Source organism: Rhinatrema bivittatum, chromosome 9 (assembly GCF_901001135.1).
Source record: "Rhinatrema bivittatum chromosome 9, aRhiBiv1.1, whole genome shotgun sequence".
NCBI lineage: Eukaryota > Metazoa > Chordata > Amphibia > Gymnophiona > Rhinatrematidae > Rhinatrema > Rhinatrema bivittatum.
The window spans coordinates 24,616,377-24,639,681 of NC_042623.1; the positions used below are offsets into that span (position 1 = coordinate 24,616,377).

The 23,305-nt window shown below is 47.0% G+C and overlaps 1 protein-coding gene across 2 annotated transcripts in view; it reads left to right on the forward strand.

The window, feature by feature from the left end:
* Window positions 1-23,305, forward strand: part of ZC3HC1 (zinc finger C3HC-type containing 1) — a 42,272-nt gene that overhangs the window by 14,917 nt on the left and 4,050 nt on the right. For both annotated transcript variants that reach the window (XM_029615224.1, XM_029615225.1), the window contains exons 3-8: window positions 2,957-3,068; window positions 10,237-10,387; window positions 20,362-20,445; window positions 20,734-20,861; window positions 21,037-21,194; window positions 21,515-21,746. In XM_029615224.1, coding sequence (XP_029471084.1) covers window positions 2,957-3,068; window positions 10,237-10,387; window positions 20,362-20,445; window positions 20,734-20,861; window positions 21,037-21,194; window positions 21,515-21,746 — 865 coding nt within the window. The remainder of the gene's footprint in view (window positions 1-2,956; window positions 3,069-10,236; window positions 10,388-20,361; window positions 20,446-20,733; window positions 20,862-21,036; window positions 21,195-21,514; window positions 21,747-23,305) is intronic.

The window sequence follows — 23,305 nt, forward strand, 5'->3', positions numbered from 1 at the left end:
ATTTCTGTTTTACTTCATAATGCAAATCCCTTTTTGATTAATGAGCTCAACCGAATTGGTCTTTTGATCTATCCTTTTTTTCTGTGTTTTATCCTTTTGTAGTAACACCTCATACTTTAGCTTGAGTTCCTGATAAACTTAAGCTCACAGAGACATGCTACAGCAGTACTTACAATTTTCCAAGTCATGTCATGGACCCAGACATCTGAGGCATTATTTATGTGAATCTTTAATAGACAGCTTCTTTCAACGTTTCTCACAAAGCTTAAAAGGAGACAATCCTTTCTTTGACATTCTTTCTTCTGAGAGCGCTTCACCTGTGTTGACGCATTCAGTGGACAAGAAGAAACGATGGATCTTATCAGCACAAGGATTGAGTGGGAATGCTCGCACATGCTCAGAGAAGAGTTCTAGAAGATTATGAGCATATATTAGTCCTGGGGATATTCTGCGCTACTGTGGAGTGCAAAATTTGGGCAGAATTGCCATTTTCTGTGCAGAAAATGGCAGAGGAGACCCTGACATGCCACAAACGGAGAGCGCGAGGATGAAGGCCCTGGCGCACCGTTCGCGGTGAAGTTGAAGGCCCCCGTGTGCTGCGGGATGTGCTCCGCTCGCGGCGAAGATGAAGACCCCAGTGAGAATGAATGTGGTGTGTGTGAGAGAGAGGAGAGGGAGAGGTGTGTGTGTGGGGGAGAGGGGAGGGAGAGAGAGTGCGAGAGAGGGGAGGGAGAGAGAGAGAGAGCAGGGGATGAGCAGGAGGATGGGAGAGAGAACATGGCTGGTGAGAGAGCAGGGGGGGGGGGATGCTTGAGTGTGGGTGCCAGAGAGAGGGAGCCTATATGAGGAGATTGTGAAGGAGTATGTATGTGTGTGAGAGATTGGGAGATTGTGTGTATGTGAGCGTGCTAGTCTGTGTGAAGGGATTGTGTATGTGTGAGACAGAGCTTGTGTGAAGGGCTGCGTGAGAGAGAGAGCAGAGGTAGCCTGTATGAGGATTTATGTGTGAGAGAGAAAGGGAGCTTGTGTGGGTGTGTTTGCAAGAGAGGGACCCTGTATGAGGGGATGTGTGTGTGCGAGAGAGTGAGGAAGCCTGTATGAGGGTGTGTGTATGTGTATTAGAGTGAGCATGTGTGTAAGAGAGGGAGCCTGTGTGAGGGGCAGTACTGAGAATGGGGTCAAACTCTGGGACTGGCGATAGAATGGAAGGGGTTGAGCTTAGAGGTGGAGGGGAGAGATACTGGCAGGTGGAGCAGTTGGGGCCTGAGAGGGCAAAGTGACCAGGGGAATAGGGAGAGCGAGTGGAAGGGACATTCTTACAGTGAATTTCTAGGGAAATTCTGCTCAAAATATTTGAAATTCTGCATCTCTAAGTAATAACTTTTTTCTGTATTAATTTAAAATGTAATTACTTAAAGACTGTCATGTAAATTGTATTGTTTTGACTAATATAAAGTTTGCAGAATTTTAAGTTTGTGTGTGCAGAATTCAGCGCAGATAAGAACATGCCATACTGGGTCAGACCAAGCGTCCATCAAACCCAGCATCCTGTTTCCAACAGTGGCCAATCCAGGCCATAAGAACCTGTGTGGTTGTGTTGCATACTTGTCCATGGAGAATAGACTTTTTGTTGGAGGACGGTTTCCTCTTGAGCAGGGAGAAATGGTAGAGCTGGAAATTCCTTGCTACCAGTGTCTGAGCAGAGCTGTTGGTTCTCACTGTTTATTTCAGAGGGAGAGGTAGCATAGCACAGTGTTTCTCAGCCCAGGCAGCTTTTTTAGGATATCTACAATAAATATGCATGAGATAGATTTGCATAAAATGAAGGCAGTGCAAGCAAATCTATCTCATGTATATTTATTATTGATATCCCGAAAACCACACTGGCTAGGTGTGCCCGGAGGACTGGGTTGAGAATTCCCGGCATAGAACAAGAACAGAAAATCTTTTTAGGAAGCAAAGGTAAAGCAGGAGATCAGGTGCGGGCTGTGGTATTGCACTGGGTAGGGGGAATTGATTTGGAAGTCTTTATCTGCCTTCAGTATCCTTGTTTCTGTGAGATTCAAATAGGTTTTTTTGTTGTTGGATTTTTTTTGTTTTTTTTTTTACTGTTTACCCTCTTCTTCCATAAAATGTTTCCCTGACTCCTGTGCATTTCACAGTCCTCTGCCTCTTCCTTTTCTTCCCATTACATCTTCTTAATTGCTTTTTATTTTGTTTGCATGTAGTACATATGAAAGCTCATAGCTTAGCCGTGCCTTCTAATATTTAAAATCGTAGCTGATTGCTGTCTGCCTCACTTGGATTTGAGGCGCTACTGCCTTGAAAGGAATTTGCAGATGGCTAGCACCAGAACATTTTAGGTGGGTGAAAACAGGACAGTGGGGAGTAATTTTAGAGAGTACATGGAAGTCTTGTTCCTTGGCAAAGTAAGGTGGCAACTCTGGAAACAGCATGAACCTCTGGCTCTCAGCAGTTTGTAAAAGATTGGTTTGCTAAGCACACTGTGAAACGTCTTTCTGTAAGACAGAGACATTTAGATGCTCACTCTGTAACTGTTTTGTGATTCTCAGCACAGATTTGGTTCATTCTGCAGGCTAAAATAACTTTTTACCTACTTTATTAGTAGACGGTGAGAATAAATCTGAGTCTTGTTGGTCTATAATAGACAATCCCTTTTATAATTTATTTTATCTTTACAGTAACTGAGCGTGCAAAACTAAGAATTGCAAGGCATAAAGATCAGACTGTTCAAACAATTTTATCATCAGAGGAAGCCTATATATATATATATATATTTTATTTATTTTTTTTAAACTCAGACTTGACCTTCGGCTTCATAAAACTGCCGCCTATACACAGTTATCGCTGTCCATGTCTGGAACATTGTTTTAATCAGTGTGAGCTTCTAGATATGTCACGTGGTTCCTGTGTTTGACATGTTGTGTGTTTTCAGCAGGGACTTGGCTGCCTCCCCAGGGCCCACGAATGGATCGTTGGAAGCTGATGTGCTTCCCTGTGAGACGGTCAGAAGAGAAGCTTTCTTCAGCAGAGTGGAGACATACACTATATCCTTTGTTGTCCCAGCTTGCCTTTGGCTCATTCAGAACCCAGATCTGGAATAATTAAAGAATTGTAGGACTATGTAGTGATTCCATCTCTTTGATGCATCTTTCCAGCACCCTCTTCCTCCTTCTCTGCTTCTAGGGATCCATATAATACATGTTGCCTTCCCACTTCTTTCCTTGGTGCTTCTTGGACCAGCATATATCTAGGAATACAGCAGTATTTTACTTTCTATTTTTATTGTGTATGTCTGCGGCATATTCAAAGTTGCAAGAAGCAGTGTATTAAAAATGAAGTTAAGTACTGTGATTTGGGGGGCTTAGGCTAAAGTGAGACAACACTAATAAACAAAATAGCTCTTGTCAGGTTAGCTGTGTTATATACGAGGGGGAGTCAGTAAATAATGTGAATTTAAGCTGTTTTGATGCGATGCTTAAATTCATCTTATTTTATCAATTCCGCCTCATAATAAAAGTTTACATAAAATCCTTGAAACAGAAAATATCTTTCCCTGTATGTACCAGGATCAGTCCAGACTGCTGGGTTATGCCTCCCTTCCAGCAGATGGAGTCAGAGAAAAGCTGAAAAGCACCCCCCAAATATACTGGTGTGCCACCTGCGATCCCTCATTATTTCTCTGACTCCAGCAGATATCAGAGTGGCATAACCTGTGGTCCTGATCTGTGTCACCTTTTTCCAGATTAATCTTTGGTTGAACAGGTTTGATAATACCACCTTTGACTATACCAACTTCTTATGTAAAAAAAAAAATAATTTTTTTTTATTTTTACAATTAAAGTTCATGTAGTAATAATTCAGGTTTCTTTTTTGGCGCTGGCTGAGTGGAGGCGGACTTAAGGGCAGGCAAGGCAGGGCAGTGCCCTAACGCCAAGTTACCCGGAGAATTTCTGTTACTCGGTGGCCAGGGGGAGTATTTACCAGTGGGCCGGTCACTCTCCCCCCTTTCTACATGCCAGAGATGTGAATTCCTCTGAAGGGGGCTCATAGTTTGCCATAGGAAGGAGACTGATTGTAAAGGGCTTGGTTAAGTTGATTTAAAAAAAAAAAAAAAAAAAAAAAGGAGAAATACAGACCTCTTATCAAAGGGTCCTTAGTTCAGCCCTTTCCAGCCCCGGCCTGCCACGAAAACGGCCCCGGGTCTCCGGATGGGGTGGATTCTTCACCCGGCTCGATAACTTTCCTCCTCATAAATTTTCGCGCGCTTTTTCAGGCAGCTCCGCGATCGCCATGCTGTGCGCTTCCGCTTGCACGGCCTGCGGGGAGTCGGGGACACGGCTCTCCCGGGAGGGTCTCTGCGCCCAGTGTATCCCCGGGGGCGAGGGATCCTCTCGGCGGCCAAGTGCAGCATGGGGATCTCCCTTTCGCGATTGCGCGAACCACAACGAGTCCCGGCGGCTCGGGGGCAGAGGCCTGCCCCACCTCCACTCGACAAGGGAGCGGCGGCCATCTTACCCGCGCCGAGCACAGACGTTGATGCAGCATCGGAAGAAGATGAATTCCCTCCTTCCTCCCCGCCGGCCTTAAGTCCGCAGCGCGCCCGCGATTTTACATCTGATTCGGCCCCTCCCTTGCCTCGGCCTGCGGGGAGGGCCTTAAAGAGACCACCTCCATTTTCTTCACATTTTGTTCTCTTAATGCATAAAACCTATTTAGAGGCTGAGGCGGATTGGGAGGACTCGCCCCTCCCTCCGTCTAAGCTTTTCAAGCCCACTCCGGACCTGGGGAAGGTGGGGGCTCGTCTTCCCTGTCCGGCTGCGGAACCTGATATTCCCGAGACTGCGGACCCCTCCCAGGACCCCTTCGCTCTGGACACGGGCGGAGATGTAGACACACATGTCCCGGTAGAGGGGGATGATCCACAGATCCTTCGCTTATTTAGCAAGGACGAGCTGGATCCTTTAATTCCACATGTGTTGCGGGAGCTGGAGATCCCGGCACCGCAACCTGAGGCGGATTCTTCTCTGGGAGATTCTGTTTTAGCGGGCCTTAGAGGTCCACTGCAAACTTTTCCATTTCACCCTAAGTTGTTTCAAATTGTATCCAGGGAATGGGATTTCCCCGAAGCCTCATTAAGGGTCAGCAGGGCTATGGAGAAGCTGTATCCGCTACCGAGCGAATCTTTAAATCTCCTCAAGCTTCCCAAGGTGGACTCTGCGGTCACGGCTGTAATTAAGCATACCACCATTCCCGTGACTGGCGGAACGGCGCTTAAGGATCTTCAGGATCGGAAGCTGGAGATCTTGCTAAAGTGCATTTTTGAGGTCTCTGCGCTCGGTGCACGGGCCGCGATCTGTAGCAGTCTCATGCAGAGGGCCACTCTCTGCTGGGTTCTACAGTTGCTTACGGCTCAGGATCTCCCCCCGGAGGAGGCAGAGCAGGCAAACCACATGGAGTCTGTGGTCGCCTACACAGCAGACGCCTTATATGATCTTCTACGAACTTCTGCATGCACTATGTCATCTGCGGTCTCCGCAAGGCGGCTATTATGGCTCCGTAACTGGTCGGCAGATGCCTCCTCCAAATCCCAGTTGGGTTCCTTTCCCTTTAAGGGAAAATTGCTTTTTGGGGACGAGCTGGAACAGCTTATTAAGGACTTGGGGGACAATAAAGTTTATAAGCTTCCTGAGGACAAGCCCAGACAGTTTCGCCCTTCTGGCTCGTTCAGGGGCCGCTTCCGTGGTCAGCGCCGTTTTCGTGCGGGGAGAGGTTCTTCCGTAACACATAGACAGTCGGCATCTCGATCGCAGGCATGGGCGCATTCCTTTCGAGGCAGGAGGCCTCAGCGTTCAGGGGCCTCTCATAGTTTTACCCCCAACAAGACCACACAATGAAGTGGTGCCGATCCATTCCTCCGTCTCACAGATCGGGGGACAGCTGCCCCAGTTTCATAGAAACATAGAAATGACGGCAGAAGAAGACCAAACGGCCCATCCAGTCTGCCCAGCAAGCTTTCACACCTATTTGTTTTCATAATCTGTTACTCTGACCGCTGTGGTCAGGGCCCTTATTGGTAACTTTATGGTTCCAATTCCCTTCCACCCCCACCATCGATGCAGACAGCAGTGCTGGAGCTGCATCTAAGTGAAGTATCTAGCTAATTGGTTTGGGGTAGTAACCGCTGTAATAAGCAAGCTACTCCCGTTTGTTTACCCTGCCTGTGCAATTCAGCCATTGTTGGTTGTCTGAATAATTCCCTCTGTTGCTGAAGCAGTGAGCTGCGCTGGATACTTATTCCAAGTCAAGTATCATGCTTAATTGATTCGGGGTAGTAGCCACCGTAACAAGCAAGCTACACCCATGCTTATTTGTTTACCCAGACTATGTAATTCATTCCTTGTTGGTTGATGATGAATATAAATCATCTTTTCTTCATTTTCCCTGCTGTTGAAGGAGAGAGCTATGCTGGATGTGCATTGAAAGTGAAGTATCAGGCTTATTTGATTTGGGGTAGTAACCGCCGTAACAAGCAAGCTACTCCCCTGCTTTTTTGTGGATGCAAATCCTTTTTTCCACATTTCCTCTTGCCGTTGAAGCATAAAGCAATGTTGGAGTCGCATTAACCGTGTGTATGTTTATTGAATAAGGATATTAATCTCCAGGTAGTAGCCGTCATTCCCGCAAGCAAGCCACCCCTTGCCTCTTCTCTTCATTCACATCCTCTAAACTTTATGGATCCACAGTGTTTATCCCACGCCCCTTTGAAATCCTTCACAGTTTTGGTCTTCACCACTTCCTCCAGAAGGGCATTCCAGGCATCCACCACCCTCTCTGTGAAGAAATACTTCCTGACATTGGTTCTGAGTCTTCCTCCCTGGAGTTTTAAATTGTGACCCCTGGTTCTGCTGATTCTTTTGCAACGGAAAAGGTTTGTCATTGTCTTTGGATCATTAAAACCTTTCAAGTATCTGAAAGTTTGAATAATATCACCCCTGCTCCTCCTTTCCTCCAGGGTGTACATATTTAGATTCTTCAATCTCTCCTCATAAGTCATTCTATGAAGACCTTCCACCTTTTTGGTTGCCCTTCTCTGGACCGCCTCCATCCTGTCTCTGTCCCTTCTGAGATACGGTCTCCAGAACTGAACACAGTACTCCAGGTGAGGCCTCACCAAGGACCTGTACAAGGGGATTATCACTTCCCTTTTCTTACTCGATATTCTTCTCTCTATGCAGCCCAGTTTCGGGAGGAATGGGTCAAGGTAACATTGGACCAGTGGGTTCTCGACATTATAAGTCACAGTTACGCTTTGGATTTTGCTCGCCCGCTCCGCGATCTGTTTCTAGTATCTCCTTACGGTACCCCGGCAAAGCAACAGGTGATTGCGCAGATGTTGTCTTGTTTGCAGGCACTGGGAGCTGTGGTTCCAGTCCCATCAGCCGAGCATCGAACAGGTCGTTATTCTATTTATTTCGTGGTTCCCAAAAAGGAAGGCACGTTCCGGCCCATTCTCGACCTGAAGCAGGTCAACCGGGCCTTACGCGTTCCGCAGTTTCGGATGGAGACGCTGAGGTCGGTTATTGCGGCTGTCCACAAGGGCGAGTTTTTGGCTTCTTTAGATCTAACAGAGGCTTACCTACACATAGGAATCCAGGCGCATCATCAGAGATTTCTCAGGTTCATGATTCTTGGGAAGCATTATCAGTTTTGTGCCCTGCCTTTCAGGTTGGCGACGGCCCCCCAGAGTTTTCACCAAGGTGATGGTAGTGGTCGCGGCTTCCCTCTGGTGGCAAGGAATTTTAGTTCACCCCTATCTGGACAATTGGCTCATCTGAGCGAAGTCTGAGGCGCTTTGCAAGATGGTTCAGTTGGTGTTGGACCGACTACGATCGTTAGGTTGGATTGTCAATTTCGCCAAGAGCCAGCTGGTTCCGTCCCAGGAATTGGAATTTCTGGGAGCCCGATTCGACACTTATGCGGGCAAGGTTTTCCTTCCCCATCAGTGGATGGAAAATTTAATGTCTCACGTTCGGCGCCTGTTGGTCTTCCCTTTGCCTACGGCATGGGACTATTTGCAAGTTCTTGGACATATGGCATCTACTCTGGAACTGGTTCCTTGGGCCTTTGCTCATATGCGACCTTTGCAGAGAGCGCTGCTTTCCCGATGGGATCCCAAGTCGGAAGACTAACATCTGCCCTTACCATTAATGGAACCAGCCAGGACCAGTCTCAGATGATGGTTAGTACCGCGGCACTTTCTTCAGGGGGTGAACTTAGAACCTCCACCTTGGATCATCGTTACGATGGATGCCAGTCTGACAGGTTGGGGAGCAGTCTGTCAATCCAGGTCAACGCAGGGACGGTGGTCCCCTCGACACCGGGGGTCTGGTCTTCCTAGTGGCTCCAGAGTGGCCACGAAAACCGTGGTTCGCGGATCTAATCAACCTAATGGTAGACGGTCCCTTGCGTCTCGGTCATCTCCCAGATCTTCTGAGGCAGGGTCCCGTATTTTTCGATCAGGTGGCTCGCTTTTGTCTAGCGGCTTGCCTTATGAAAGGAGACAACTGAGAAAGAAGGGTTACCCGGAAGCCGTGATTTCCACTCTCCTTAGGGCGTGCAAGACCTCGACTTCCCTTGCCTATGTGAGGATTTGGAAGGTCTTTGATTCATGGTGCAGAGGGTTGAGGGTGTCCCCATGGCGGAGCTCCATAGTACATATTCTCGTGTTTTTGCAGGACAGCTTGAAAAAGGGCCTGGCCTACAGTTCGCTTAGAGTGCAGGTGGCGGCCTTAGGCTGTCTGCGGGGTAAGATTGAAGGCTCTTCCATTGCTGGTCATCCGGATGTTCCTCGTTTTTTATGCGGGGTCAAACATTTGTGCCCTCCAGTACAGGCACTTTGTCCATCCTGGAGTTTGAATTTGGTTCTCCGTGGTCTCTGCGCTTCGCCGTTTGAGCCTATCAAGCGGGCCACCTTGAAGGATTTGACTCTCAAAACAGTATTTCTCGTAGCCATTTGTTCGGCACGTCGCGTTTCCGAAATTCAGGCATTATCATGTAGAGAACCATTTTTGCGCATAACGGAGTTGGGAGTATCCTTGCGAACGGTACCCTCCTTCTTACCTAAGGTGGTTTCGGCATTTCACGACAATCAATCAGTGGAATTACCAGCCTTTTCGAAGGAGGATACCCGCTCTTCTCACGTTAGGGATACCAGTCCAGACACCCGCCCAAATATGTCTATTACAGGAGTGTCCGCTCGTATTCTTGTTGCTTTTTCTTTTTACAGTTCCTGACGCTGCAAAGTACAGGCACGCGCATTGCTGCATTGGCTTCGGCAAGTTCTCGGGTTACAAAAAGGAAGACAAGTTTTCTTGTAGTTTCAGAGTTTTCTTACTTGATCTAGTCATTGGTTGTTCTAAAAAAAAAAAAAAAAAGAAAAGTGGATGAGTTATATGTTTCATTCTGCTTTGTTAATGATTATACTGAGGGATCGCAGGTGGCACACCAGTATATCTGGGGGGTGCTTTTCAGCTTTTCCCTGACTCCATCTGCTGCAGGGGAGGCTTAACCCAGCAGTCTGGACTGATCCTTGGTACTACAGGAACGAAAATTATCAGGTAAGAAACTAATTTTCCTTTAGTTTGTATAGTTGTAAACCTGTAACACCATATGTATACAGGCTTTTGCATGACTTAAAGACAGCCAAACAGCAGAGTGGATTGTGTAAGAAATGGCCCAATTCCAAGGGCCTCACACACAACATGGAAGCTTGCGTCAAGGTTCCATGAGTTTGATTTCCTTGGACTCAATTGCATTTTTCAATCTGCACTTTTTATATCACAGAATCTTAAAAATAACAGGGTCCAATACATAGCTGTGGGGTAAGTTGTATTTGGTGCCTGGAGTCGGGATTGTCTTGACTGGCAAGATATGGTGGATTTTATAGCACAACTGGACGGAAAGGGGTTAAGAGGCACAAGACTCACTCTGACCTGTATGCATTTTCTGCACTGCACCTGGTAAAGCAGTAACAGCCACCTCTGTGCCACTTGCCTTAGTTTCCTTTCTAAATGGCAGATGAGATCTGATTGACTGAACTGTGGTAGTAAGAGAACCAGCTCTTCGTTTGTTGTTTGTTTAGTTAAGAAATGTTGGTGAAGAGCTGCAGGCATGGCATTCTGTTGGGTGGCGTATTTTCCTTGACATTAGAACTCGCTGAAATGGGCAGGAAAGCCCCCGGAGCTGTCACCGCTGGTCTGTGCACAGTACGGCTGGACCAATGTAGAATGTGACATGCTGAAGTGCTCCAGCTGCCAGGCCTTCCTCTGTACCACGATGCAGACCGCCTTCAGTTTTCGAAATTGTACGTATCCCTGCAGAATCCGCTTCCACTTTTAAATGCTTTCATTACGGATGGATCAAAGAGTTCTGTTTGTAATTACTTTTGCCCTGATTTGAAGCGAGTTATTTCCCAGCATGTAGCCAGATGGGCTGTGCTCCCCTGCCAGCAGATGGAGACGGAGTCAGGCTTCAAAGCTGACGTCATCGTAGATACATCCCTGCAGTGATCTCAGCCCTTCAGTATTTCTCCGTCTCCGGCAGATGTAGACATGCTTTCCCTATGAGGATCGCTGTACCTTTTGGAAGATGAAAATCTACTTTTATATTGGAGAAAAGTTTGAGCCCCACTCTCCTGCGGTGATACCTAAAGGTCCCTCCCCCAGTTGAGAATTCCTGAGGCGATTTCCGAGATCCCTCAGAGGTGAGCCTTGGTCCGGTAGCCGGTTCCCAGTGTGGACTTTGCTGCTCAAGCAGCTGAAAGGCAGTGGGTGCAGGAAGCTGAGCATGGTGGTTATGGCCAAAGCCCTCTCCCTCCGCAGCCAGAGACCGTCTCTGTACTCAGCTGGTAAGCACTGAGCCCAGGTAAGTTTAAAAAAAAAAAGATTTACTTTCAGAGAAGAGGGGTTTTGGTAAGACTTTCTCCGGTCTCCTTGCTCGGTGCGCCGTACCGACATCGTTCCCAATCCCATTGGGGCATAGGGAAGTGGGTTTACGAGCGGGTTGACTAGGCTCCACCTCCCCCCCAGTGGGCTAAACCCCACTTTAAACTTGGTCGGCACACCACATGGTAGGCCACCGGCACCACCTTGCACGCATCTTTTTTTTTTTTAATTTATTTGAGAAGAACCAATATAGTAACATATACAATATTGCCAACGAGTGGTAAATGGCATCTGAAGAGTATAAGAGGAAAACAAAACAGTAACTCGGGGATGGCGATGGTCTGGTCCCTTATGATAACAGTAACAAAAACAACATAGTAGTGGAATTCATAAAAATCATGACATACAACAGGAGATAATGATATGCTATAACTCCATTCGTTGAGTAAGGGATTTCTCGTAGGAGTGTGGACCATGGCAATCAGTTCATAGGCATGTCTGACCATGTCTCTGAGGTTCACTTGATGTATCTTGAGAGAGGTCCATCACGAAGTCTGGACGAGTAGTGATGATCAAAGTTGAGTATCAGCAATACTACGCGAAGGAGCCATAGTATGGCCTGACATAAGATGGGTTCTCTCTATATTTTAATATTTATCCCCCATTCTCAACCCCCTCCCCTCTGCATGCAGCTTTATGTGTATTGCCCGCCATCGAACGTCAACATTTGTAGTATGTCTGCTCTGTGCACATGCCATGCGCAAAACGTCGTGCACGTTCTTACGTGCACAATAAAGTAAGCACAGGTTACAGGAAAAACCGGACGCATGGGCTGTGCATGCGCCTTGCCACTCCCTGCCTGGGTACTCAAAATTTATGCACATAAATTTTGAAATGCGAGCCAATTGAACACACAGTTACCACTGCTAATGGCGCCAACAGCCAAGAAACATAAGTGCCTTGCTCTTTGTGCTGCTTGTCATCTTAGGGCTTCCCAGCCTGACCTGGATTCCAACTTGTCATCCCTGTGAGGAAGCCCAAGGGCATTTCGCCTCCCCAGATTTTGCTGAACTCGGCTCCTCCCATTTAGATGAGGGTTTGGCAGCCTTAACTGGAAGTACTCCAGATCTGAGTAACCCCTTGGCTGGGTCTTCCATGGTAGAGGGAAACTTGGCTGGGTCCACTCCAATTCCCCCTGGGCTAGGCATGGATCTGGCGGCCTTTTCTTGGGTGGAACTTTTCCAGGGCCTACAGGCCTTTGTACAGGCGCAGTCTACTTCCTCGCTTGCCCCTGTCTGGATGGAACCCCAGCCGGCCTCCTCTCCCTGTCCCATTTCTGTTGGCAGACCTCGAGGCATGCCCTGCCTGACCAAGGGTATCCCTTGTGAGGACTCTGATGGCACAAACGAAGAGCAAGATCCCTTGGAAGAAGGGGAAATTCCCCCGGGATTAGAACCGGATTGAACCATGTTACGGTTCTTTCATAGAGATGAATTGCCGGGCTTGGTTTCCCAGATCCTGAAAACGCTGGGAGTTCCTGGAGCAGAATCTATGATGGAACTAAAGAAGAATCCCATTCTGATATCCTTGCGCAAAGCCTCTTCCTACTTCCCAGTACTGGAAGCCATCCAGGAGTTGATTGACCTGGAATGGAATGCCCCAGAAGCAAGTTTTAAAGGGGGCTAGGCATTAGAAGCTCTATACCCACTGGATCCAGCAGTGAGAGAACATTTGTGTTTCCCTAAAGTGGATGCAGTGGTCTACTATGTCTCTAAGCAAACAACTATCCCAGTGGAGGAAGGAGCGGCCTTAAAGAATGCTCGTGATAGATGGTTGGAGTCTATCCTTAAACAAGCCTTTGACGCAGTAGCAATGATATGAAAGATTGCTTCTTGTTGTGCCCTGGTAGCGCATTCGTGCCTACTTCTCTTTCAGGAGGTGAATGACTTGGGGTGAACCCCAGAGTGGCTATTTTTAGCAAATGCGGGCTCGGATTTAGTCCATACTTCAGCCAGAGGAGTGGCCTTAGTGGTAGCAGCCAGAAGGCAGCTATGGCTGTGGAATTGGTCAGCCGAAGCAAACCTCCCAGGCCAACCTTATAAAGATGGTCTTTAAAGGATCACTCCTATTCGGAAACGAATTGGAAAAACTGGCCAGTAAATGGGGTTTGATCTCCAGTCCCCCGCCTACTGGAAGATAAGAGGAATCAGTTGCAGCACCCCTTGCCTATGAGGGGCTGGTCCAGGGGCTCTCAACGTTTCTGCCCCTACAGAAATTTGACATTTCAGAGGTTTTGGCCCTTTGGAAGAACTCAGTTCTTTCATAGTCGACAGCCCACGAAAGGGACAGGCTCGGGTTCAGGATCGTCTCGAATCTCCCAATGAAATTTTACCGACCCATCTTTGGAACAAGGAGATAGGGGTTTGACTGTCTCTCTTTTATCAACTGTGGGTCGAGATCACGTTGACAAGTGGGTATTGGAAGTCATACGAGAAGGATTTGCGCTAGAATTTCGCAGTGCTCCTCGGTACATATTCATGATGTCTCCTTGCCACTCCCAGCACAAAAAGCAGACAGTGGAGATTTACTCTTTTAAGGCTCCTCAGGGTGAGGGCTGTAATCCCAGTACGTACGCTACAGGAAAATACAGGGCGTTATTCCATCTATTTCATCACCCCATCCTGGACCTCAAGAGTGTCAACCATCACCTACAAGTGAGTCATTTCTGCATGGAAACCTTATGCTGCTTGATAATGGCTGTACAACCAGGAGAGCTCTTGACTTCCCTGGACCTATCCAAGGCCTACCTACATATTCCAATTCATCAAGACCACCAACTCTTACTACACTTTGCCATACTGGGTCGCCATTATCAGTTCTGGGCACTGCCCTTTGGCCTAGCCACTGCCTCAAGAACATTTTCCAAGATTATAGTGGTCATGGCGGCAATGTTGAGAAGAGAAGGAATCCTGTTACACCTGTACTTGAATGATTGGTTGAACTGAGTCAAGTCCATGGAAGAAAGTCTCCAGGTGACCAACAGGGTGACCTCCTTGCTTCAGGAACTCTGTTGGGTAGTAAACCTGGACAAGAGCAGTCTCAAGCCTTCCCAGTCGTTGGAGTATCTGGGAATCTGGTTTGACACCAGGCAGGGCAAAGTCTTCCTCCCGACCACACGGATATGAAAGTTGTTGTCCCAGGTGCATCAGTTGATGAACGCAATATGCCGGATGGTATGGAGCTATCTCAAGTTCTCAGTTTGATGGCAGCAACATTGGAAGTAGAGCCATGGGTGAGAGCACATATGTGCCCACTTCAACATTCACTGCTGTCATATTGGAACCCGCAATCTCAAGATTATTCGAATCGGCTACACTTACTAATGGAAGTCTGCTCTCACCTCAAGTGGTGGCTGCAGGAGGCTCACCTGAGCAGGGCGGTGTCCCTGTCCTCCCAAACTGGCTGGTTCTTACAACGGACACAAGACTTTGGGGCTGGGGAGCTCACTGTCAGGAACTCACAGCCCAGGGACGTTGAATGGAGGAAGAGGCCGTCTGGACATCAATCGCCTGGAAGCCCGGGCGATGAGGCTGGCATGCTTGCATTTCAGCCACAGACTCCAGGGTCAAGCAATCCGCATAATGTCAGACAACGTAACGATGGTAGCCTACATCAACCACCAGGGAGGAACCAACAGCCAGCAAATGTCTCAGGAGATGGTCCTCCTTATGGAATGGGTGGAAATACATCTACATACGTTCTCAGCCTTATACATCGCAGTAAAAGACAATGTCAGAGCAAACTTTTATAAGCAGGGAGAGTCTGGATCCAGGAGAGTGGGTGTTGTCAGCCGAAGCCTTTCAACTGATAGTAGATCACCGGGGCCTCCCGTCCATCAACCTGCTGGCCGCATCTCACAATGCAAAGGTTCCCCGATTCTTCAGTCGCAGAAGAGATCCCTGGTCCCTGGGGATTGACGCTCTCATTCAGACCTGGCCAGAAGAAGAGTAGCTATATGCCTTCCTTCCATTGCCCCTACTGGGTAGGGTCATTCGCAGAATCGAGCACTGCAGGGGATTATTCCACTAGTAGCTCCAGATTGGCCCAGGCGACCATAGTATGCAGATATGCACAGACACCTGGTGGAGACTCCCCTGTGCTTCTTACCGCACAGGGGCCTGCTACAGCAGGAACTGGTCCTTCATGAGGAACTGACTCGATTCTGTCTTAGGGTCTGGCCCTTGAGAGGACTCGCCTGATGAAGCAAGGATATTCTGCGGCAGTTATTGCCACCTTACTCCATGCTCAGAAGTTCTCTACATCCCTAGCATATGTGCAAGTTTGAAGAGTATTTGAGGCCTGGTGCGAGGAATTCGGTGTTTCGTCTTTGGACGGTCAAAATCCCACGTATTCTGGAATTTTTGCAGGACGGCTTGAATAAAGAACATAAGAAATTGCCATCCTGGGTCAAACCAAGGGTCCACCAAGCCCAGCATCCTGTTTCCAACAGAGGCCAAACCAGGCCACAAGAACCTGGCAATTACCCAAACACTAAGAAGAACCCATGCTACTGATGCAATTAATAGCAGTGGCTATTCCCTAAGTAAACTTGATTAATAACAGTTAATGGACTTCTCTTCTAAGAACTAATCCAAACCTTTTTTGAACCCAGCTACACTAACTGCACTAACCACATCCTCTGGCAACAAATTCCAGAGCTTAATTGTGCGTTGAGTGAAAAAGAATTTTCTCCAATTAGTCTTAAATGTGCTACTTGCTAACTTCATGGAATGCCCCCTGGTCCTTCTATTATACGAAAGTGTAAATAACTGATTCACATCTACTCTTTCAAGACCTCTCATGATCTTAAAGACCTCTATCATATCCCCCCTCAGCCGTCTCTTCTCCATGCTGAACAGCCCTAACCTCTTCAGCCTTTCCTCATAGGGGAGCTGTTCCATCCCCTTTATCATTTTGGTTGCCCTTCTCTGTACCTTCTCCATCACAACTATATCTTTTTTGAGATGCGGCGACCAGAATTGTCACAGTATTCAAGGTGCGGTCTCACCATGGAGCGATACAGAGGCATTATGACATTTTCCGTTTTATTAACCATTCCCTTCCTAATAATTCCTAACATTCTGTTTGCTTTTTTGATTGCTGCAGCACACTGAGCTGACGATTTTAAAGTATTATCCACTATGATGCCTAGATCTTTTTCCTGGGTGGTAGTTCCTAATATGGAACCTAACATCATGTAACTACAGCAAGGGTTATTTTTCCCTATGTGCAACACCTTGCACTTGTCCGCATTAAATTTCATCTGCCATTTGGATGCCCAATCTTCTAGTCTTGCAAGGTCCTCCTGTAATGTATCACAATCTGCTTGTGATTTAGCTACTCTGAATAATTTTGTATCATCCGCAAATTTGATAACCTCACTCATCGTATTCCTTTCCAGATCATTTATATATATATATATATTGAAAAGCACCGATCCAAGGTTTGGCCCTTAATTCCTTGAAGGTGCAGGTAGCGGCTCTCCCCTGTTTCAGGGGCAAGGTGAATGGAACCTCCCTGTCGGCTCATCCGGACATGGCCCATTTTCTGAAAGGGGTGAAGCATCTTTGGCCACCCCTATAGTGGTCAGTTCCCTTGTGGAATCTTAATCTAGTATTGTAATTTTTGGCAGGTCTGTCCTTTCAGCCACTGCGTCCTCTTTCCTTGCATTTATTAACCTTGAAAATGGTGTTCCTGGTGGCTATATGCTCGGCGCGACACATCTCTGAACTGCAAGCATTGTCAAGTCAGGAACTGTTCCTCTGGATGACTCCAGGAGCGTTACAGCTTTGTACCGTTCCATCCTTCTTGTCCAAGATAGTCTCGGAGTTTCATTTGAATCAGTCCATTTCATCGCCTTCCCTAAATAAGCACAGGGACGTGGAGGAATACTGCCTCCTCCATCATTTGAATGTAGGTAGACATTTGGTGCAGTATCTGGAAGTTTCAGAACCGGTCCGAAAGACGGACCACCTGTTTGTCCTTCACAGTGGAAGGAAGCAGGTCGAACCAGCTTTGCAGGCTACCGTGGCTCACTGGATTAAGGAGGTGGTCATGGGAGCCTTTGTGGAGGCAAGAAAGCCATTACCTTATCAGGTTAAAGCTCATTCCACCAGGGCTCATGGGCGGAGGTTAGATTGCTCTCCCTGTCGATATCTGTCCTTGCATACCTTCTCCATGTTCTACCACCTGGGCATACAGGCCGAGAAGGCAAGTCCTTTGCAAGGGCAGTATTAACCGGACCATGGGCAGCCTCTTGCCCCGATTGGGGGTAGCGTTTCTACATCCCATTGGTCCTGAGTCCATCTGGTTACACACTAGAAAATGGAGAAATTACTTACCTGATAATTTCGTTTTCCTTAGTGTAGACAGATAGACTTAGCATCTCGCCCCCTGCTGCCCAAGAACTGTGCCAAGGATTCATCCTTGGAGTGGATATCTATTCCAGGAGATTACAGGTAAGCCTTCATCCAATCTCTAGATCAGGGCATTTATAATCTTACTGGGGTTCTGTGTTTGTTTGGCTGAGTGCAGTTACAGTTATCTGTAGTTATCTGTTTTTAATCAAGTTTTTTCGATAGTATGTCCACAGTGGCTTTTGAAGAGAATACTGAAGGGCTGAGGTCAGCTTTGAAACCTGACTCCGATTCCATCTGCTGTCAGGGGAGCACAACCCATTGGTCCTGGGTTCATCTGTCTACACTAAGGAAAAGGAAATTATCAGGTAAGCAATTTCACTATTAAAATGCAGTTGCAAATTGTAATGCAAAATAAAATTCACCCCTGGTCTATGATGTGTACTTTTGAATTTAACACACTTGGAAGTAAGTTAACCATTGTAGCTTTAGAAAAGCAGTGCCCAGATGCCATGTATATGCTCATGAAACACTGTCTCATAGGGGCCCAAGTGAAGCGCCATATTCGGGTAGTCAGAGCTCTGCCCTGCCAATCAAGAGGCCTAAGTTTGGCCCAGAATTTAGACTTCTGCTCTTGTGACCTAGCAGGAGCCTGAAAGTCCTACTGAAGTAGCATTTACTGTCTGTATTGGAGAAGGATGAGCATGGGTCTTCTAGTGACACCCAGTGGCCAAACAAAGAGCAGCATTCCACTCTTGGTCATAGTCTTTGAGCTGATTAGGGGAGAAGTCTTGGAGGCAATGCTTGATGGGTGCTAGGTGAAGAAAAACTGCAGGAGTAGTGAAAAGGATAAACAAAATGCTGACTATTCAGAATTGTTTGAAATAAAGTTTTGTGGAAAATTGCTGTCTTACGTGATCAGTTTAGCTTCGTGCCCCTGGGATTTAAATTATTGGATTTTTCTCTTACATTGTGTAGATAGGCCTCCAGTTCAGGTTTCAGCCTGGTATTGACAAGGAAACTGTATTTCCTGAAGCATTTCTCGGCTTGCTCCATCTAGCCTTTCAACAGATAAGGCCAAGGCACATTTGTGGTAAATGACAGGTGCCCCTGGGCTAGAGCCACTAGTGGCTTTTCCTGCAGAACCTGTGGCTCTAGAAATGGCTGATTGCTAGACTTCCCTAGATTGGCACTGATGTTTATGCTATGTCAAATGAGAAGCTCTAATCTGTATGAAAAAACTGCCAAAACAGGTCATATTTTAAAATTTTGCTAGTATCATTCCTTCAAGTCCTTAAGTTACTGTAATATTGAGAAGATAATACCAAGCAGTAGAATCATTAGCTTAGTGTTTGTTTATGTAAATGTGCAATGGTAGCTCAGAATGGGGCACCATTTTCTCTGGGCCAGAGTTGGAGACACTGTTACTGAAGCTGTTGGTTTCTAGAAATGCCTTTAAGTATGCTGTGTCCATTAAAGACCCTGTGCATTTTCAGAAGAGTAGGGTGAAGACCAGTGCCTTGGACAGACTGTAATGCAGTTGGTACACTCCAGCCAGCTCAAATTTCCAGCCACAGAAGTCAGCAAGTTACAGAAAGTGCTCACTTCCTTTGCCTCCAAAACTGGAAACATCCATCCATCCATGTAATGTCAGACCATGAACAGAGTGGAGACTCTTGGATCAGGAGTGCATATCAGCACAGCTTGGTGTCTAAAAGTCTTTCTGGACATCAAACTTTTAGTTCTGCAGCACTTCATCTTTTGGAAAATGTAGACTACATTTCCAGTTCCTTAATGTGGCCCTTCTGGTGAATATAGCTATTGTAGCAGCAGGCAAAGCTGAGTCATATTTCTGTAGGAGCTGTGACATCAGGCAGTGGGAGAGTGGCATGGTCTGATGGTGTCACACTAGGTACCCGCAAATTTATTCATTGTAGTAACTGAATTTGCTAAAAAGGGAATTGTATCTAGACAAGCAGGCAGATAAGATCTTTATCTCATACTGTCATCTTTGTGTAGTCAACCTGAAGCTGAAAAGAGCCAGTTTTTTTAGATTGTGACCATCAGAATTCCCAAAAAAGGAGAGCTGTAGATGAGTAAACGATTTTGGTGAAAGTGATGGTGGCTTATAATTCTCATTCTGATAACGGTGACCTGATAAGTCCAGCTGCAGTCCAAAATCCATCGCATCTTAAAGCTGAATATTTTGCTACTGCAATGTGGCCTTTTGTTATCTGATCTGCGGTGACCCCTTTGCAGTGCAGATGTGAAAGGTTTGTACTTGTATAGTCGGTAGGAAAAATTGGTGACTATTTTGTCATAGATCACACAACACACTTATAAGTATAGAAGTGTACTTATAAGTCTGAGATATAGCAATAAAGCATTCAAGATTAGAGTTTGCATTTAAGAATATATACATACAAAAATACTTTCCTCACAGTTCCCAATGTGATATAGTTTTGGAAAATCTGGGAACACAATGCGTTGGGAAATCAGCATCAGCTCATCGGTCACTCCATTAACCACTGGTAAAGTTCCAAAGCTTTCCCTCTGAGCTGTTTGTTCTCTGATTTCAAACAGTTGGTTTGTAGTAGGTCTTTTTAAGTTAATTCTTCTGACCTTTGCTCTAGTTTCTCCTCTGGGCCACTTCCCATGTGTTTTTTGAGGTCCCAACTGTCTGTTATCTCATCAGCGAGCAGCTAGGTGTGGTCAAGAGACTACTGTTCTGTTTTCCTCAGGTATCTGCAGTTAGCTTTCTGAATAACTGCTCTTTAATATATCTGATCTCAGGACTTGTTTTTTGTTACAAGCAGGCTAAGAAAAATTGCATATTTATTCTCAGAACTTATAGGCCTTATATCAAATAATTACACTAATAATATCGGTGATTTCTCTGCTTCATTCCTCTATCATGGTACAATACTCTTCTGCAAGCTAACTCCTTAAAATAATTTCCCACAACTTGGGGGTTTCAGATAAGGAGAGGTGTGCAGAGCTGCTGAAAGCCCTAAGGATGGCACATGAGAATTTCTGCTTCTGGCCAGACAGCCCTTGTCCAGGTAAGCTGTAGCACATTCAACGCCTCCGCTCTAAGTAGGTGGCCTGGTCCTTAGCTACACTTATCTATTTACCTGTGAATTTGTCACTTTTCTTCGCACTTGAGATCTATGATACAGACTTCTGTCGCATCTCTTCTAATTTGCTAAGCTTTTTTTCTGTATAGGTAATAGGTTAAACATGTTGGGGCAGTTAAAAAAAAAATAGAATGACTGTATAAAAAAAATCCATTGGTGAGGAATCCAGCCTTTAAAAAACAAAGCACAACGTTGAGATGTTCTTTTTCACAGATCGCTTTTGGCTTTTGCTTATGAGTGAACCATCTGTGCTTCTTGGTGACTTCTTGGCGCGATTCCAAAGCTTGTGTCACTTGGAGCTCCAGCTACCTTCCCTAAAACTCGATGACCTGAAAAACATGGTGAGCTTTGCGCCTGTATTGTTTCAGTGCTGGGATGAAGCTGAAAGGGGGAGGGAGGGATTGCAGCCCCCTCGAGTCTATTGCCTTGGCTTTAAGGGACTATTTTGCCTAGGTACAAAATTTGTGCCTGTCTATTGAGTTGAAGGAGAGAGATTGTGTGTTGTGTTTTTCCCAGGGACTGTCGGAAGATACTCTCAGCCTTCTCTTACATTTGACTGAAGATGAACTGCAACAGAGAGGGGAAGACGGGAGAACTGCCCTTAAATATGGTTCGGACAACGTCCCGGTGCACATAGCAGCCTGCGTTCTGGCCCTTTGCGGCTGGACTGGCAAGTGAGCATGCACGAGTCTTCTCTGGGAGAGTTAACTTCCAAGGGGACTGTCGGGTGTGAGCATGCGGTGGGTATCTCCCACCAGTGAGTTTTCAAAAGGAGTGTGGCAGGGTGAGAGCAGGTGAGGGGTATTTCTGGTGAGGTAAGTACGTGAAAGTCCTGTCTGAAAGTGAAGAGGCAAGAAGGTACTCGAGCCAGGTAAGCAAGCAAGCGGCATCTCTGGTTGCCTGGTAGAGTGGGTGCTGCAGGGCCCCTCTGTGGAAGGCTGAGGGCACACTCACCCTCCTCCATTTTTCTCTCTTTCCGGCTGGACGGGATCAGCTCTCCCTTGGGTTCTCTGCACCTCTCCATCATCACGTGCTGCCGCTGCATGAGGAAGGTGGGACTCTGGGGCTTCCAGCAGATTGAGGGCACCGGAAGCGGGGAGACGGACATAGCCCCTGGGATGCCCATCACCTCCGTGACAAACGAGCGAGGAACACCGGTTCCCCTGTCTCCACACAGGATGACCACCCGCAGCAAGGACACCGGCTTTCCCCAGAGCGGGGAGCAGGTAAGAAACTGGCAGTGACGTGTCTGAAGGGGTGGCGGGAAGAGAACTCCGGTGCCTTGAAAATGCGGGGCTCAAGGATGGGTGAAGGGGAACTCCAGCACCTCAGAGACGGGCAAGAAGCGAGCTTCAGCACTGTGAAAGTATAGGATTTGGGAGCAGGTGAGAGGCAGAGCTCAGCATTTCAGAAGCACAGGGCATTGGGAGCAGGTGAGGGGAAGGGTTTAGGGAGCAGCTGAGAGAGGAGCTCCAGTGCTTCAGAAGCCCTGCTTTTGGGGGTCTCGGATGCACGACCTCTGCTTCTTGTTACTGTCACTTCCCTGAGCAAGCTGTCCCCATGCTGTTCTACAAGGCCCGCTTATATTTATCCACAGTGTAGTTATATCCACATTAATAATCTTTTTTCACCATAAGGAGCAGACCCTGTGTGTCTAGTCTCTCTGGCTATGGGAGGTGCGCTCTGGCACACCCCATGGGTGTGCCAGAGCGCACCCCATGGGGTGTGCCCCTGCTGGTGCACCCCATGGGGTGTGCCAGACTGCAGGTGGTCTGAGTCTGTAGCGTGGACAGCCAGAAAGTAAGACTCGCAGCAGCAAAACGGATAAGGTGGCATGCAGAAGAGGGGAAAGAGAGGGCCCGACTGGGGATCTATTAAAAGATATTCGGGGAAGGGGACCTAATTCGCGGCCAAAGGCAAAGGGATTCCACGTTAGCAAGGCAATAAGAGGAGAAGATGGTCAGTGCCCGGCTGAGGGTCTTGCCGGCCGTCTGAAACGGAGGCAGGCAACTGAACCCTGGACCATAAGAAATCCGGGCTAAATGACGTTGGCGTGAATGCAACTCGACAGCAGAAAGGAGGTGAGCGAGGTTCAGCGACAGACTTGGGTTTTGGTGTGTTTTAGAAGTGGAAATATTAGCATCCAAATGCAGGGGGAGAGACCCCGATTTTGGGAGTTCTTTGTAGCCACTGTGGCAGGAGATTTGTGGCCACCACTGAAAGCTTTTGCGTTCTATGACCAGAAAGCTCCCACCTGCCCAAAACATATATTTAATACTAAAAATCTTTCTGGGTTCAAGGACTCAATGCCTCACACTTTTATTTGGCAAGAAATGTTTATTTTTTTTAGTATAAGGTTAAAGTTTGGTTTGACAGCTGTGCAGGGTTTTATTGGCTTTCCAAATGGAGCATTAACTATGCTTCTTGTGATTGTATATCTGCAGATTATTCTGTAACTAGAATTAAAAAAAACATAAACTGGTTTAAGAGACAAATGGGAGCTTGTGCTCACAGAATGCACCAAGTCTAGAAGCAGCGAGGTACGAGGGAGCGAATCTTTCAAGCTCAGGTGCCAGATCTAGGACTAGCAGGTTGGCGAGTGCCAGAGACACAAGCTTTCACCTGCAGTTGGACTTTCTGTGTTTCAGGCTAGACCTGCAGTCCTCCTCATCTCTGGGGTTCAGCTATGCAGCTCCAGGAAACTGAGACAGCAAGAGAAGCTTGGCAAGGGCAGGAATGTTCCAGAGACCGGCAAGGAGCAGGGGAAGTTGAGGGAAATCCTGAA